The 12347-nt window shown below is 57.7% G+C and overlaps 1 protein-coding gene across 3 annotated transcripts in view; it reads right to left on the bottom strand.

Moving 5' to 3' along the window:
* Positions 1–116: 116 nt before the first annotated feature.
* Positions 117–12347, bottom strand: part of LARP1 (La ribonucleoprotein 1, translational regulator) — a 45436-nt gene continuing 33205 nt past the window's right edge. For all 3 annotated transcript variants that reach the window (XM_066977227.1, XM_066977228.1, XM_048057066.2), the window contains exons 10-20: positions 11991–12165; positions 11305–11474; positions 10780–11139; positions 9673–9796; positions 8966–9171; positions 8775–8881; positions 8247–8398; positions 7800–7944; positions 7548–7657; positions 6961–7088; positions 117–5911 (exon numbers count right to left, since the gene is read on the bottom strand). In XM_066977227.1, the coding sequence (XP_066833328.1) occupies positions 5690–5911; positions 6961–7088; positions 7548–7657; positions 7800–7944; positions 8247–8398; positions 8775–8881; positions 8966–9171; positions 9673–9796; positions 10780–11139; positions 11305–11474; positions 11991–12165 (1899 nt within the window). In that variant the 3' untranslated portion in view covers positions 117–5689. The remainder of the gene's footprint in view (positions 5912–6960; positions 7089–7547; positions 7658–7799; positions 7945–8246; positions 8399–8774; positions 8882–8965; positions 9172–9672; positions 9797–10779; positions 11140–11304; positions 11475–11990; positions 12166–12347) is intronic.

The raw sequence follows: 12347 nt of genomic DNA, 5'->3' as shown, positions 1-12347 counted from the left end.
TCTCCAGCCTCCTCCAGTTCCTTCAACCGTACCTGCATCGACCCAGCCCGTCCGTACAACCCACAGCCCTCTGGGGAGGGCACATCAGTTAGCTGAACAGACAACCCAGACTGCACTGTCTTTTGAAGTTTTTATTTTTATACATTTTTTTTTGTATTAAAAAGGAAAAAGCATAATTACCACAAATTACAAAGGACTAAAGCATTACTAGAATAATGAATCACATCAGCCTAGAAAGCAGATACTCTGAATAATATTAATGTTATAATACAAGCTCTCATTCAAGTATTTTACATTTGTCTCTTTTCCTTTTATATGTGATGATGATCCTAGCACATGGGTCAAAGATTATGTACTATCGACAGAAGATGGATCATGTACAGCGGGCCATATTAACAAGATTTTCCTCCCAAGTGATAAATGGTCTGTGATGAGTCATTTTAAGTTTGTCTCTACGATAAATGCAGCTGAAGAAGGTTGCACACACTTTCTAGTTTTGGGAACAGAAGGCTGAGGTTGGGACACACACAGTTTGAGAAGGGCCAGCACATCGAACCATCACCCCTGTTGCTCCAGGAGAGCTACCGAAGGCCGAGCTCTAACCCACACCACCCGAGCAGCTCGGAGCACACCGGCACCAGCGCTTGCTTCTGAGTCACCGATCTGAGGATTTCCAACCCCAACGGGAACGGGCCAGGCTGGGAGAGGAAGGGGGGAGCGGGGCTGGCTGCTGTCCCTGCAGGCACACGAAGCTCGGGGGGGCCAAGGGCTGCCAAACCCCATCCCAGCATGGGTGTCGCCGTCCCCAGCCAGCCCACGTGCGGGGCTGACGAGGTGGAGATGGGGACAGGAGACGGAGCCAGAGGGACAGCAGGGGGACTCTGGGGTTAGCCCGAGCACTGCAAGGGGGTGGCTGGCACCCGGGCCGGTCCACGCTCTTCTGGAGCTTCCCACCGAGGGGATGTGCTTGTCACAGATACATCGGTCCTATGTTCAAGTGTCTGCAGAAAGTGAAACTGTAAACTACTCATTGAAACACTGCCCTCCATCCATCCACCCACTCCACGCCACTGAGATGAAAATTTTCATTTAGAGGAAAAAAAAAATAAGTCAGTGAGGCATTTAACATCAAGTGTAGCAACCCTCTCTTAAGAAGAGCCTAGCATCCATTTCAAAACAGTGACAAAGTGACATAACCAGTCTCAGAGGAGAGACAGGAGAAAAGAAGCATTGCAAACACAGCTTGCTACATTTACAGTTTTCCTTTTTTTTTTTTCCTTTTTTTTTTTTTTTCCTTTTGATAAAATACCTGGAAAGGCATTAACAGCTAAAAGGCCCCCTTCTCCGCGCCACGACGCTGAGCGCGCAGACGCGTGGCAGGACACCGAGGTTAACGCCTCATCCCGTACAGTACAGGCGGCCAGGCCGAAGCAGAACGAGCAGTTGCCAAAACCCGAGGGAGCCCAGGGGCTGCAGTGAAAGGCTGCCGACGGGGAGGGGTCCGAGGGACACAGCAGGGAGAGGGGCAGACAAGCAAATGGAGCAGCAGCATTAATTTTTTTTTTTCCTTTTTCAAATGAGCGTGGCTAAGCAACAAAGCCTCCTCTGAAACACACCATCCACCTCCACCGCTGACCAGTGCCAGAGGTCTGGACCTGTCCCAGGTGCCTGTGCCCCAAAGGGGGGTGGGTGTACAGGACCTTGGCGAGGCGAGGGCTCGCACAGCAGCCGGGGGGAGACAGGACACACTCCCCCTGCTGCCCCAAACTTTCTGCCGGCAGCCAAGGCTCCCTCTGGTCCTGCCGGTGGCTGGGCACCAGCCTGGTGCTGCCACCACGAGCTGCGCAGCAGGTCAGCGAGTGGCGTTTTGCAGTCACGGCGATAAGCGTGCCTGATCACCCAGGCCATTAAAATTAAAAAAAAATAATAATCATCATCATGAAATATGATTGTGGCGAAGCATCCAAGCTAAAAGCAAGGCCGAACTCCTTCCTCAGCAGGAGGGCAAAGCTTCCTCAAAAGCCAAACCCCTCTCCGGACAGCTGCCCGCCTTCCCCGGGGGCGCAGTGCGGCAAGCCGCGTGCGCTGCCCGACGTACGGCACCGGCACGTTTTGTGAGGGAGGCACAACACCTCTGCAGCCCCACAGCCCGGCCCTGACCACACCACAGCAGCCCCAGCCCCACGAGGTGTCCGTGTGCCTCAGGGCACAGAGGGGCTCACGGAGCCAGCCCTGCGTGGGGCTGGGCCTGGTGGGCACCGCGGCCCTGCTCGGTGGCGGCCTGCAGGCCCCGCTGCCCCGGGAGCCAGCTACAGCTGCCTGGGGCTGCTTCTTTCCCTTCTTTCCATCTCCCCTTCGCTCCCCGGAGACGCTGCTGTCCCACAGAGGACAGAACAAGGCGCACGGCAGCACGTGGCCGCTAACCGAGCCCGCTGGCACACAAACCCGGCCGGCAGCACCGACAGGCGCTTCCCAGGGCCCTCAGCCACACCGATGCAACAAACCACTGACTACAAGGGGGGAGAAAGGTCTTCTGTGCCAAGACTACACAATCTTAGCCTTAGAAATTAAAGGAAGAATAATTTAAAATCAATTCGGGGTTTGGGAAATTCTCTGGGACATTTCATAGCCTTTTCTACCACCCCGGCAATTCCCCAGTCTGCTCCACAAGGACCACCTCCGCAGCAGGAGCTCGCCTCTCCTGGTTTCCTATTTTGTTTGCTGCTCAAAAGCAGACAACTGGCTTCCAAAGAGAACATGCACCAACGAGAAGAATACAGGGAACACAGCAGCAAGGACCACCTGTGGCACATTCGAACCCGCTTCCACTTGCAAACGACCAGCAAAACATCTCCAACGTCCTCGGCCAACCCCCGGGTTCAGCCGGCGAGGCGCCTCCTTCCCAAATCAGGGTCGAGCCCTGCCACGTCCGTAACATTAGAGATCTGACTCTGGCTCACAAGAGAAGAGAAATTTGGAGGTAACAGTCAAGGCCGCAGCGCTGTACAGACGTTACTTGCCAGCCTGGCCTGGGTACCGCTCCGAGCCCCCGGAGCGCTGCTGCGGATACGGAGCACGCCGATGGCTTGGGCACCTTCGTGCCCTGACCGGGGCCTCCGAGCGGTACCGAGCTGCAGGGTGGCGTGGTAGGGGCAGACGGACCAGAACAGGATCACGCTAGGAGGAAATGGCGAAGTAGCAGCTACCCAGCCTCGCTCAAACCCAAGCTGTGCTTTCAGTTACTAGCAGCAGGTCACGAAGCTGCTCCACGCGGCCCAGCCCCGCTCCTCCCTTCCCCCCTGCCGGAGCAGCACGTTTGGTGCAGAGGCAGCTCGGGAAGGTGGTAACGGGGCCCAGCAAGCATCCACAGCCACCCCTGAACTCCGGCTCCCCGCTGGCCGCCCTGGCCAACGTGCCCACACTGAACACCCCGAGTTCTGCTCCCAGCTCCCGGCTGCTCTTGCCCACCAGCCCCGCAGCCGTACGGAGGCAGCCCTGGAGAGGTGACTCCTTCCTCCAGCTCCCAGATGCAGCACCGTATCGAGCGGATACTTCAGGAAGATGCTGTTTGTTACCAGCTTTTGATTTTGCCGAGGGTAACGCGATGAGCTGCATCTTCCTGTAGCCACCATGTGCAGGAGCACAGCCCCGGTATGTGAGGACAGCACGTCGGAGCCACGACCGAGCCAACGCTGCACAGCACGCATCCCAACCCAGGAGACAGCACAGCAGCAGCAGCAGCGAGGCCAGCACAGCTCGCTGAAGAGGAGCTTCCACCCTCGCAGCAGGGACACGGCCTCCCAGCGCTGCTTCTGGACCCTGGGTGCAGATTTCACCCTGGCACTTGCCCCCAGCCACGCGCTTTCGGGGGAGCGCAGCTCAGGAGGGATTTGCTGGCCGAAGCCCACCTGGTGCCGCACGGAGGAGCCCAGGACACGGCGCGGCAGCTCTGCGGGCACCCCCTCGCCTCAGCCGAGCAAGGGGCAGCAGCAGGGCGTTGTCACAGCCCTCGGAGGGCTCAGCGCAGCCTCCCGCTGAGACGAGATGCGCCACGAACCCCAGGCAGGAGGTCCCCGCTGGGACCCGGAGCAAGTGCCACCAGCAGCGCCCCAGCCACGGGGGCCGCACCGTTCATCGGGCTACAGACGCGGCAAGGAGTCCCTCGGGTGCCCGCTGGACATCCCTGCTCGCCCCCCGAGGCTGCCCGCAGGAGGCTGAGCGAGGCCCCGAACACGGTCACCATCGCGGGGAGGATGCTACAACGGTATATACACAACGGAGCGGCTTCAGCTACGTCCCGAGCACAAGTCTTGGATTTGACAGCCCTCGGCACCTTCCCCTGCAGGGGCAGGGCCGGTGGGGGTTCTCCACAGCAGGGTGCATCCGAGCGAGGTCCGAGCGAGTGCGGGGCGGAGGAGAGGCCGCGGGGAAGCTCGGCCCGGCAGCGGGGCCATGAGGAGTCTCTGGGGGGGCGGGCAGAGCGCCCAGCGCACCCCGGGGCGCGGGAAGCCAGCGAGCCTCCCTGTTCCAGCTCCACCGTAAGGCAACTTTTTTTTTGTTTTGTTTTTTTTTGTTGTTGTTTTCTTTTTTCTTTTTTGTATTTTTTTGTGTTTTTTTTTTTGTTTTTTTCTTCAATTAATATTTCCAAGGAAGAAAGCAAAGGGAGATGTGTCTTTTCAAAGTTTTTTTTTGTTTTAGGGGGTTTTGTGTTTTGTTTTTTTTTTCTTGGTTGTTTCATTTTTCCAAGGGAAAAGGAAGAGAAAGCCTCCTTCGGCAAAGTCCTGTCTTTGCGTGCGACGAGCAGCCCTGGGGAGGCGGGTGCACTGTCCACGCAGGCTCGAGTCCACCAGGCGCCTGCCGGCCCCGCCCCAGCCGTCCTCGCAGGAAGGAGTCAGAACAAACCCATCCTTGGCAAAGGTCCTTTGGTTGATTCAAAACGTCCGTGATGGAAGGGAGAGGCGGGCGGAGGGAGAGCCAGACCCCCAGGAAGGATGGAGGCGAAGACGCCGGGGAGGAGGAGGAGGGACCGGGAGGACGACGAGGGCTGCGTTCCTTCTGCGGCGGTCGGCGAGGCAGCGCCGTGCGCAGAATGGGAGCCGCCAGCCGGGGCACGGGGATCAGAGGCTCCGCAGCGCCGCGACACGCTGCGGCTTCGGTCCCCGGCGGGGAACCTCGCTCTTCCGAGCTTCCTGATCAGGCTGCCAGCGGTCCGAGGCGGGGGGACACAGGGGGGAGTCGTCGGGGCCGCAGAGAGCAGACTTGTTTTGGTAAATCTGGACGAACTTCTAGCAATAATTTAAAACTTGATATATATATATAATAATAAAAAAATCTCCCCTTTCCAACCCAGCCAGAACGTTTTTTTTTTTTTTTAAAGAGACACTAAGACATGAGTGTGTGCACAAGAGGGAAGGGGGCGGTAAAGAAAAGCAGAGGGTGGGGCTGGTGGGGGTAGGTCTGGCTCTGGTCAGGTTTGTAATAGCAAAACGGTGTTTTAGATGCGGATCGTCTTTGCTTTCCAGCCACAAGAGAAAAAATCGTGTGCGTTGAAGTTTCTCCCCAGCAGCCTATTCCTGGGCACCCACATTCCAGCTCCCTTCCTGTCCCACCCCTCGGGTCTCCCCTTCTCCGAGCCAGCCCCCCACCAACCCACCCCGTCTCCCGGAGGGAAGCAGAAGGTGCAGCCCCTCTACTTCCCCACTGTCTGCAATTCTGCGGCTGCAGGGGCAGGGACTTGCTGGCTCAGGTTTTTGGCATCCTCTTGTGCAGGCTGGCTGGGCGAGGCGTAGGCTTGGCTGGCTGGGCACTGGCTGACCGTTTTGCTGGAAGACTGGGATGGGTAGCGCTTCCTGCCGTCTCCCCCCGATGTCGTCGGGTATCTCTTGTGTCCACCTTCCTCTCCCATGGGTGGCTGGAATGGAAGCACCCCAGTATCAGCACAGCCGCCTCAAAACGCATTTCCTCCCCCCGGATTAGAAGGCAGCCTTGCTGCAAGCCTGTCTGCAGCCTCCGTGGCCCACAGGGAACACACATACCCGCCCCAAGCACGCAGTACTGGGACAGCTGCCCTCCTCTCCACATCCACCACTGACAGATTTGCTGACAGACAGCCTTCCAAGAGAGCACAAGGGTGACAACTTGCTCTTAGGCACCTCCCTCCTCCACAAAGGGGCACGATCCAGGAGTCTGGGAGCCAAGGTCTGCACGAGGCTGGCTCCACTCGAGCCATTAAGGCTCTTTTTCTTCCTCTCCCTCCAGCTCATCAGGGAGGATGCACTCATCCCTTTCCCCAGAGAGCTGCCCTGAAGTGGATGTGCAATATTCAAACCTCGCAGCAACCGCTTTGCTCTAGAGACACCGAGGCAGCAGTGACTGGAAGCCTGACTGATGGCTCTGGCAGCATCCGAAAGACCCAAGGAGCAGCAGGAAGAGACCCAGCGTGTGGCAGCACGGGCAGCACGTGCTGCTCCGCTGCTCCATCCAAACCAACAGGCACCCTCCTTCCCCCTCCCGATAGTCTTCTGCCCCCGTGTGAGTTGCATCTCCTAACCTTCACCCTCATCTGCCCACGTCCTTGTGCTCCAAGGATGCTGTGTGAGCCTCAGCACCTGATGGGCTGGCGGAAACGTCAGCACAACCCTGCCATGCCCAGCCTCACTCACTGCCCAGACACAGCACAGGGAAAGGCCCTGGGGAAAGGGAACCGCGCAGGGCTGCTTGAAAAAAAATCTCAGGGGCTCATCAGGGCTGAACATCGCTGATTCAGCGACGCACACAAGGCTTGGAAGCGCTGAGGCTGCTGGTTCCTGGCCCAGCTGCAGTGATGGGGCACGACACTAGGTGTCACCCACCCCCCGGCCAGCACTGCTGGGAACCGGGCTCTGAAACCCTTTGTCCTTGCAGAGGCTGCACGGTGTTTGTGGGGGCCGTCAGCGTAGTGCGGGCATTGCTTCTACTCACGTCCACTCGGAAGTCCTCGAGGCGCTTGAACTTGCTGAGGTATTCTTGCAGTTTGCTGTTGATGTCCAGGTTTTTGGCTTTGGAATATTTTAGGAAGGCCCAGAACTTTTCCAGCCCGTAGAGCTGACCTGAAGGGGGGGAGAAAATCAAACCGTGAGTCAGAACTCCCTCCTCAAGGCTTATGCTCGCCCCACGAGCCCTCCTGTCCCACCGGCTGGCACAACCGAGTCAGTGCGGAGAACCTGGAGCAAAGCATCCTACGCAGGCACTGGGCAGCCCTCTCGATGGGGGTGTCCCCAGGCTCTGTGACCGGGTAGGTGATCGTGGTGAGCCGTGGGAAAGCCATGGCCTTCCATCACCTACCTCCACACCCCCAACAGCCTTCAGGCCACCGCGCACCCACCGTTCCATCTCAGAGCTCTGCTCCGCACAGGAGCGTCTCTCACCACCAGCAATGCTGAGGGACAGCCCGTCACTGTCACACAGCACTACATGGCTGCCATAAAGCCATGAAAGGAGGCACGGGGCAGCCACACATCCGGGCTACATCGCTGCTAAGCACAGGAGAAGCCAAAGGAGGCACTTACCAGCTTCGTAATCCTTGATGGTCTCTTCTTGAAAGTCCTTAAATATGTCTGGCCGGAATTTCTTCTCCAGCCCATAGCTGTAGTATCTGAAAAGGCACTCCAGACCGTACCTGGGAACGGGAGAACACGCGGTGCTCAGACACTGGTGCACGTAACACCTGGGTCCTGCTGTGTATCATAAAAACAAACCAACCACACCTCTTTTCCCTCACTCCCCTCCCAAGAAAGGCCACTCTGTCCCTCCTCTCCTACCTGTATCCCTCCTTTCCATCCTCCACAGCCAGTTGCTTGAACTCCTCGTACATTTTCTTGTTGAAGTGATCTCGTAGGAAGAAGGACCAGAACCGGAAGAGCGTGTTCATCTCCTGGGACTGACCAATGCCCAGTCGTTTCCGCTCTGTTTAGGGGAGAGGGACTCATTAGAAAACAGATCAGTGCACAGGGGCTTGCACACAGGAGGGCTCTGGGACTACACCCAGCCCCTGCTGTTGGACACCCCAAGCCACAGCTCACTTTCCAGGCAATGGGGAATCACAGAATAGAATGAAAAAACATGGGAAACATCAGCTGCCAGCAGGGCTGTCCTACAGGACCCTATTTACCTCTGTGTGCAAGCTCTGCTGCCAAACCCTGCGCCCCAGCACAGCAAGTCACAGGCACCCAGCCCCAAACCCAGTGGTGCCAGCATCCCACACCTACCGTTAAGGCAGCGCCGACGGTACTTGTGGTAGACATGTTGCGTGAAGCCGTTCTCCTTGAGCAGCTCGTGGGAAGGGTGTTGGAACTTGGGCAGGGACTGCGGGGTGCAGCCATAGCTTCCGACAGCCGGGGTCCCCTCTGAGGGGCTGGAGCTGCGCACAGAAGACCCCTGTTAAGCCCTTTCCTTGTACCCAGCCAGCAGCACGGCGGGATCATACTCCACCCCGCAGCACTCATTTGTTGTTCCCACCAACTCCCTGGGACTGCCTCTGCTCTGGGTTTGGGGCCTGAGGTAAGTGGTCTCCTACTAGGAAGGGAACCAGTGTTCCCGAACAAGTTTCTTATTGCAAAGCCTAAGACTTCCCTCAGCTCCCTCCAGGAAGAACAAAACACGTCCAACCCCGTTCTGCAGCCTAACAGGAGATCTCCCCTGCAAGACCAAACACTGTCCTTTCCCTTCCTTCCCCCCCCTTGCTCCCTTTGGTGTTTCAGGTTCCTCCACGACCCCGTGGCTCCCATCTCTGGTACCTGATCGAGGCGGTTCGGGGCCTGTGCTCCCGCGAGTCCATCACCCAGCCCACGTGGCACTCCATCGGGGGGTTTGAACTGTGCCTCGTCTTCCTCTTCCGTGGGGTCTGCAAGACACGGGGCATCAGGGATGCGTCCCCTGCCTCTCCAGGCCCCACCTGGGAGCCCCAGCCTCCCAGCCCTGGTCCCACCTTGGCATCTATTGTCCTGCCCTCCTTCACCACCGGGTAGAACCGGGGGGTCTGGGTCGGGTCCTTCAGCTGCGGCGTGCGAGGGGTCCGGGGGGTCCTGGCGTTGCGATAGTTGGGTGATTCTGGTACGGTTGTAGGCAAAGACCGGGCGATGGTGGAAGGTTCGGGGACTCCAAACAGCTTGTTAGCCAACGCGTCTGTGGGTACTGCAGAGATAAACCCCCCGCACCGTGTCAAACTGAGCTCTGAGCACAAAGAGCACCACTGCAGCCAAGGAACGGGCATTCTGGGGGGCAAGAACTCATGGACACACCCCAACCCCTCCTGAGACAAGCAGCTTGACACCCAGTCTGTGACCAGCCTGGCCAGACAGCCCAAAACCAGAGCTTCCAGGGTCCCTGCAAAGTATCTTCTAGGAGAAGGGCAGGCCAGAGAGGGAAGTGTGATGGGAGGGTCCAAGACGAAAGTCACACGCATGGTGTTACATGGAAGCGTGACCAAGTTTCCTCACTCAGTGGGGACACTCCTGCTTCTGGGTCTCCAAAACGTTCAGCTGGGAGAACACCACTGCCCTGGGAAGGATGGTTCCCTCCCTCCCAGAAATAACCCGTGGCCCTACTTCCTTCCTCCCCCCAGCTGCCGTTGAACCCCTAAGGAAGAAGGGGACAAATTGAGCCCTACCCGTTCCCGTCCCCGCTGTCTCTTACCTTGCTGGAACCTGGGGGGGCCAGGAGGGACCTCCTGGTTTGGATCCACGGGGGGCTCTGGGGTCAGGGTATCGAACTGCTCCCTGCTGATCATGTTCACCTTCTTGAAGTTCTCCACCTCTTGCTGCATTGGAAGAGGAAGACGATGAAGCAACCAACTGCCCTCTTCTCCCCTCATCTCAACAGCTCATCGTGACCACCGCTCTGCTTGTGCAACAGCCACGACGCTGAGCACAAAATGCAGCGACGGGGCCTGGGTGCCCAGGAGGGTGCCACGTTGCTCAGGGGTTAAGAGGAAACAGCGGACATACAACAGGGCCCTACACGGACCACGTCTGAGCTGCCTGCTTCTCCCATTAGGCCCAGGCTTTCCCAGATCCTACAAGGCAGCTTCACTCCTCATCACAAGCAGTGTTTGAGGCGAGCTCGGTAGCCCCTGCTCAGACAGGACCCTGCTGTCCCTGCCACCCTCTTCTGCTGTCCCTACAGCCTCCTTCCCACACCCTTGCAGCCACAACGCTCCCATTTAACCTCAGTCACTGCAGTCTAGGCAAGCCCCTTACCGTGAGTGCCACCAACTTGGGACTCGAGTATTTCAGAGAAGCAGATGGGCTTTCTATAAAAAGCCCAAGTCTATGAAAACTGGCAGAAAAACGGGGAAGACAATGAGCCAAGTGTGGCCCAGTCGTCAATGAACCCATCCCCAGTAAGTGAGGTCTCAAGGGACCGTGTCATCAAGCGCTGGGCACTACAGACAGCCGGCTCCCTCCAGCAGTCTGGCACTGCCCGCACGCTACTGCTGTCTCCAACAGCCAAGACCCTGGCAGAGAGCACATTTTCCAGGTCACCTCGTTACCAGCACCTCGTCTAACTGGCTGCAGCCTTACAGCACTTTACAGAGCTGTATTTATCCTCTACATAGCAGAGCATGACACTGGGAGCCAGGAATCCTGAGCTCTGCAAGAGGATTAATCCCAGCTGAGCTCTACCCTGTGCTCGGGCTGGGACCTCCTGTATCACCCCGAACTGCCACGGAGGCCAACGTGCTGCACACAAGGCTCCCTGTGAGGAGCCACAAGCTCCATTCCCCGGATCAGCCGCCCTCACCTTGATCTGCGAGTACTCCGGCTCAAACTGCTCCGTCCACAGGTCTTGCTCGTAGTAGTACAGCCCGTCGTTGATCACCTTGGCCAGCTCTGAGCTCATTTTAGCCCTGGATGTATGGTTGCCAGTCCGGTCCCCGCCAGGATGCCGGCGCAGGTAAGGAGGCGTCTGCGTCACGATGAGGATCTTGTTCACATCCCGATCATCGATTTCATAATCCGAATCCTCGTCTGACCAGTCGGTGAACGTGTTCTTGCGGCCGTCCATCTGCTCCATCTCCTCGTCGAAGAGGAAATCCAACTCCTCGGGTTCGTCTTGGTCCTTTTGCTTCTGCTGCTGCGGGGTCTTTGACTCCTCTGGTTTCTGTGGGTAGGGGAGGCAATGGCGATACAGTGAATGAGGACAGCAGAGATCAGGACGTCACTCCCGTGACCAACAGACTTCATGCAGCCTGAAAACTTGATGCTTGCCTGCAGTTAAAGTCACTCAGACAACTGGCAGACCCCCACCCCAACAGCCGCTACACACCTTGGGCCTGGCAGGAGAGGGCCGAGGCCTCTTCTTCACTTCGATCCATGTCTCCGAATCCAGGTCCGGCAGGCTGGCGGACAGGCCCTTGGGCATCGTCTTCAGGTTACTGACCTCCTCCGTCTTGGTGGGCACCGGGCTAGCAGGACGCGGGGAGCCAGGAGCAGACTCTAGAGTTGACAAGAGCCACAAGATGTTTTAGAAGGAGGCAGAGAGCCTGGGGAGTTGTATACTTGACGCACCCAACCTAGATGGCGTTATTTTGACAGCACAGCTTGTGGGACATGTCAACATCCAGCAGCCAAGGCAGGATCACCCCGGCTTACCAGTGCATTGCCCCAGAGTGCAGAAAAACAAACTCTGGTTAAGGCTGTGATGCTGGTGGTGACCACAGAACTCTGCAGGCGTGGGTTTCCCAGAAATGCAGAGAGCCCTAAAGCAGGTGGTGACTTTGTTGCTCCCAGGGAAACCTTCCCGTGACAGCCTGGAGCCAGAGAGACCAGATCTAACAGATCTCCTGCCAAAACCAACTCTTACGACACCACCAAGCAGATCCCCTGCTTGGCCTCTCAAGCCCAGACCCTGAAACCAAACGGCAGAGCCCTGCCTCGGGGAACACTTGTGGCTCAGTCTCTCCCATCAGCTGCGTCACCAACACTGGGTCCCACACTTCCCTCTACACTCACCTGTCTCCTTCTGGAAGCTTTGCCGGGGCACAAACTCAGGGCAGTTGATGAACTGCGAGAAGTCCGTCTGTGTGTAGTCTGCCATGGGAGGGCCAGGCAGAGCCCATTTTTCTGGCTGCTCTTTTCTTCTGATCTTCTGGTCCACGATTTCCACCACCTTGCTGTCCTTCAGGGCCTGCAACCAAGCGATACTGAGTTAACTCAAGGTCCTGCTTTGGCACACAGAGGCTCAGCCCCAGCTCTTTCTCCCTAGGTGGTCCAGGGGGAGTAGGGAGCAGGTGAAGGACAAGGGAAGGTGCCACTCGGATCTCACCCATGACCCAGCTGGAAAACAGGCCTCAGACAGGGACAGCAAGA

This window comes from Anser cygnoides, chromosome 14, assembly GCF_040182565.1.
Source record: "Anser cygnoides isolate HZ-2024a breed goose chromosome 14, Taihu_goose_T2T_genome, whole genome shotgun sequence".
Taxonomy (NCBI): domain Eukaryota; kingdom Metazoa; phylum Chordata; class Aves; order Anseriformes; family Anatidae; genus Anser; species Anser cygnoides.
This window is presented reverse-complemented; position numbering and strand designations above follow the sequence as displayed.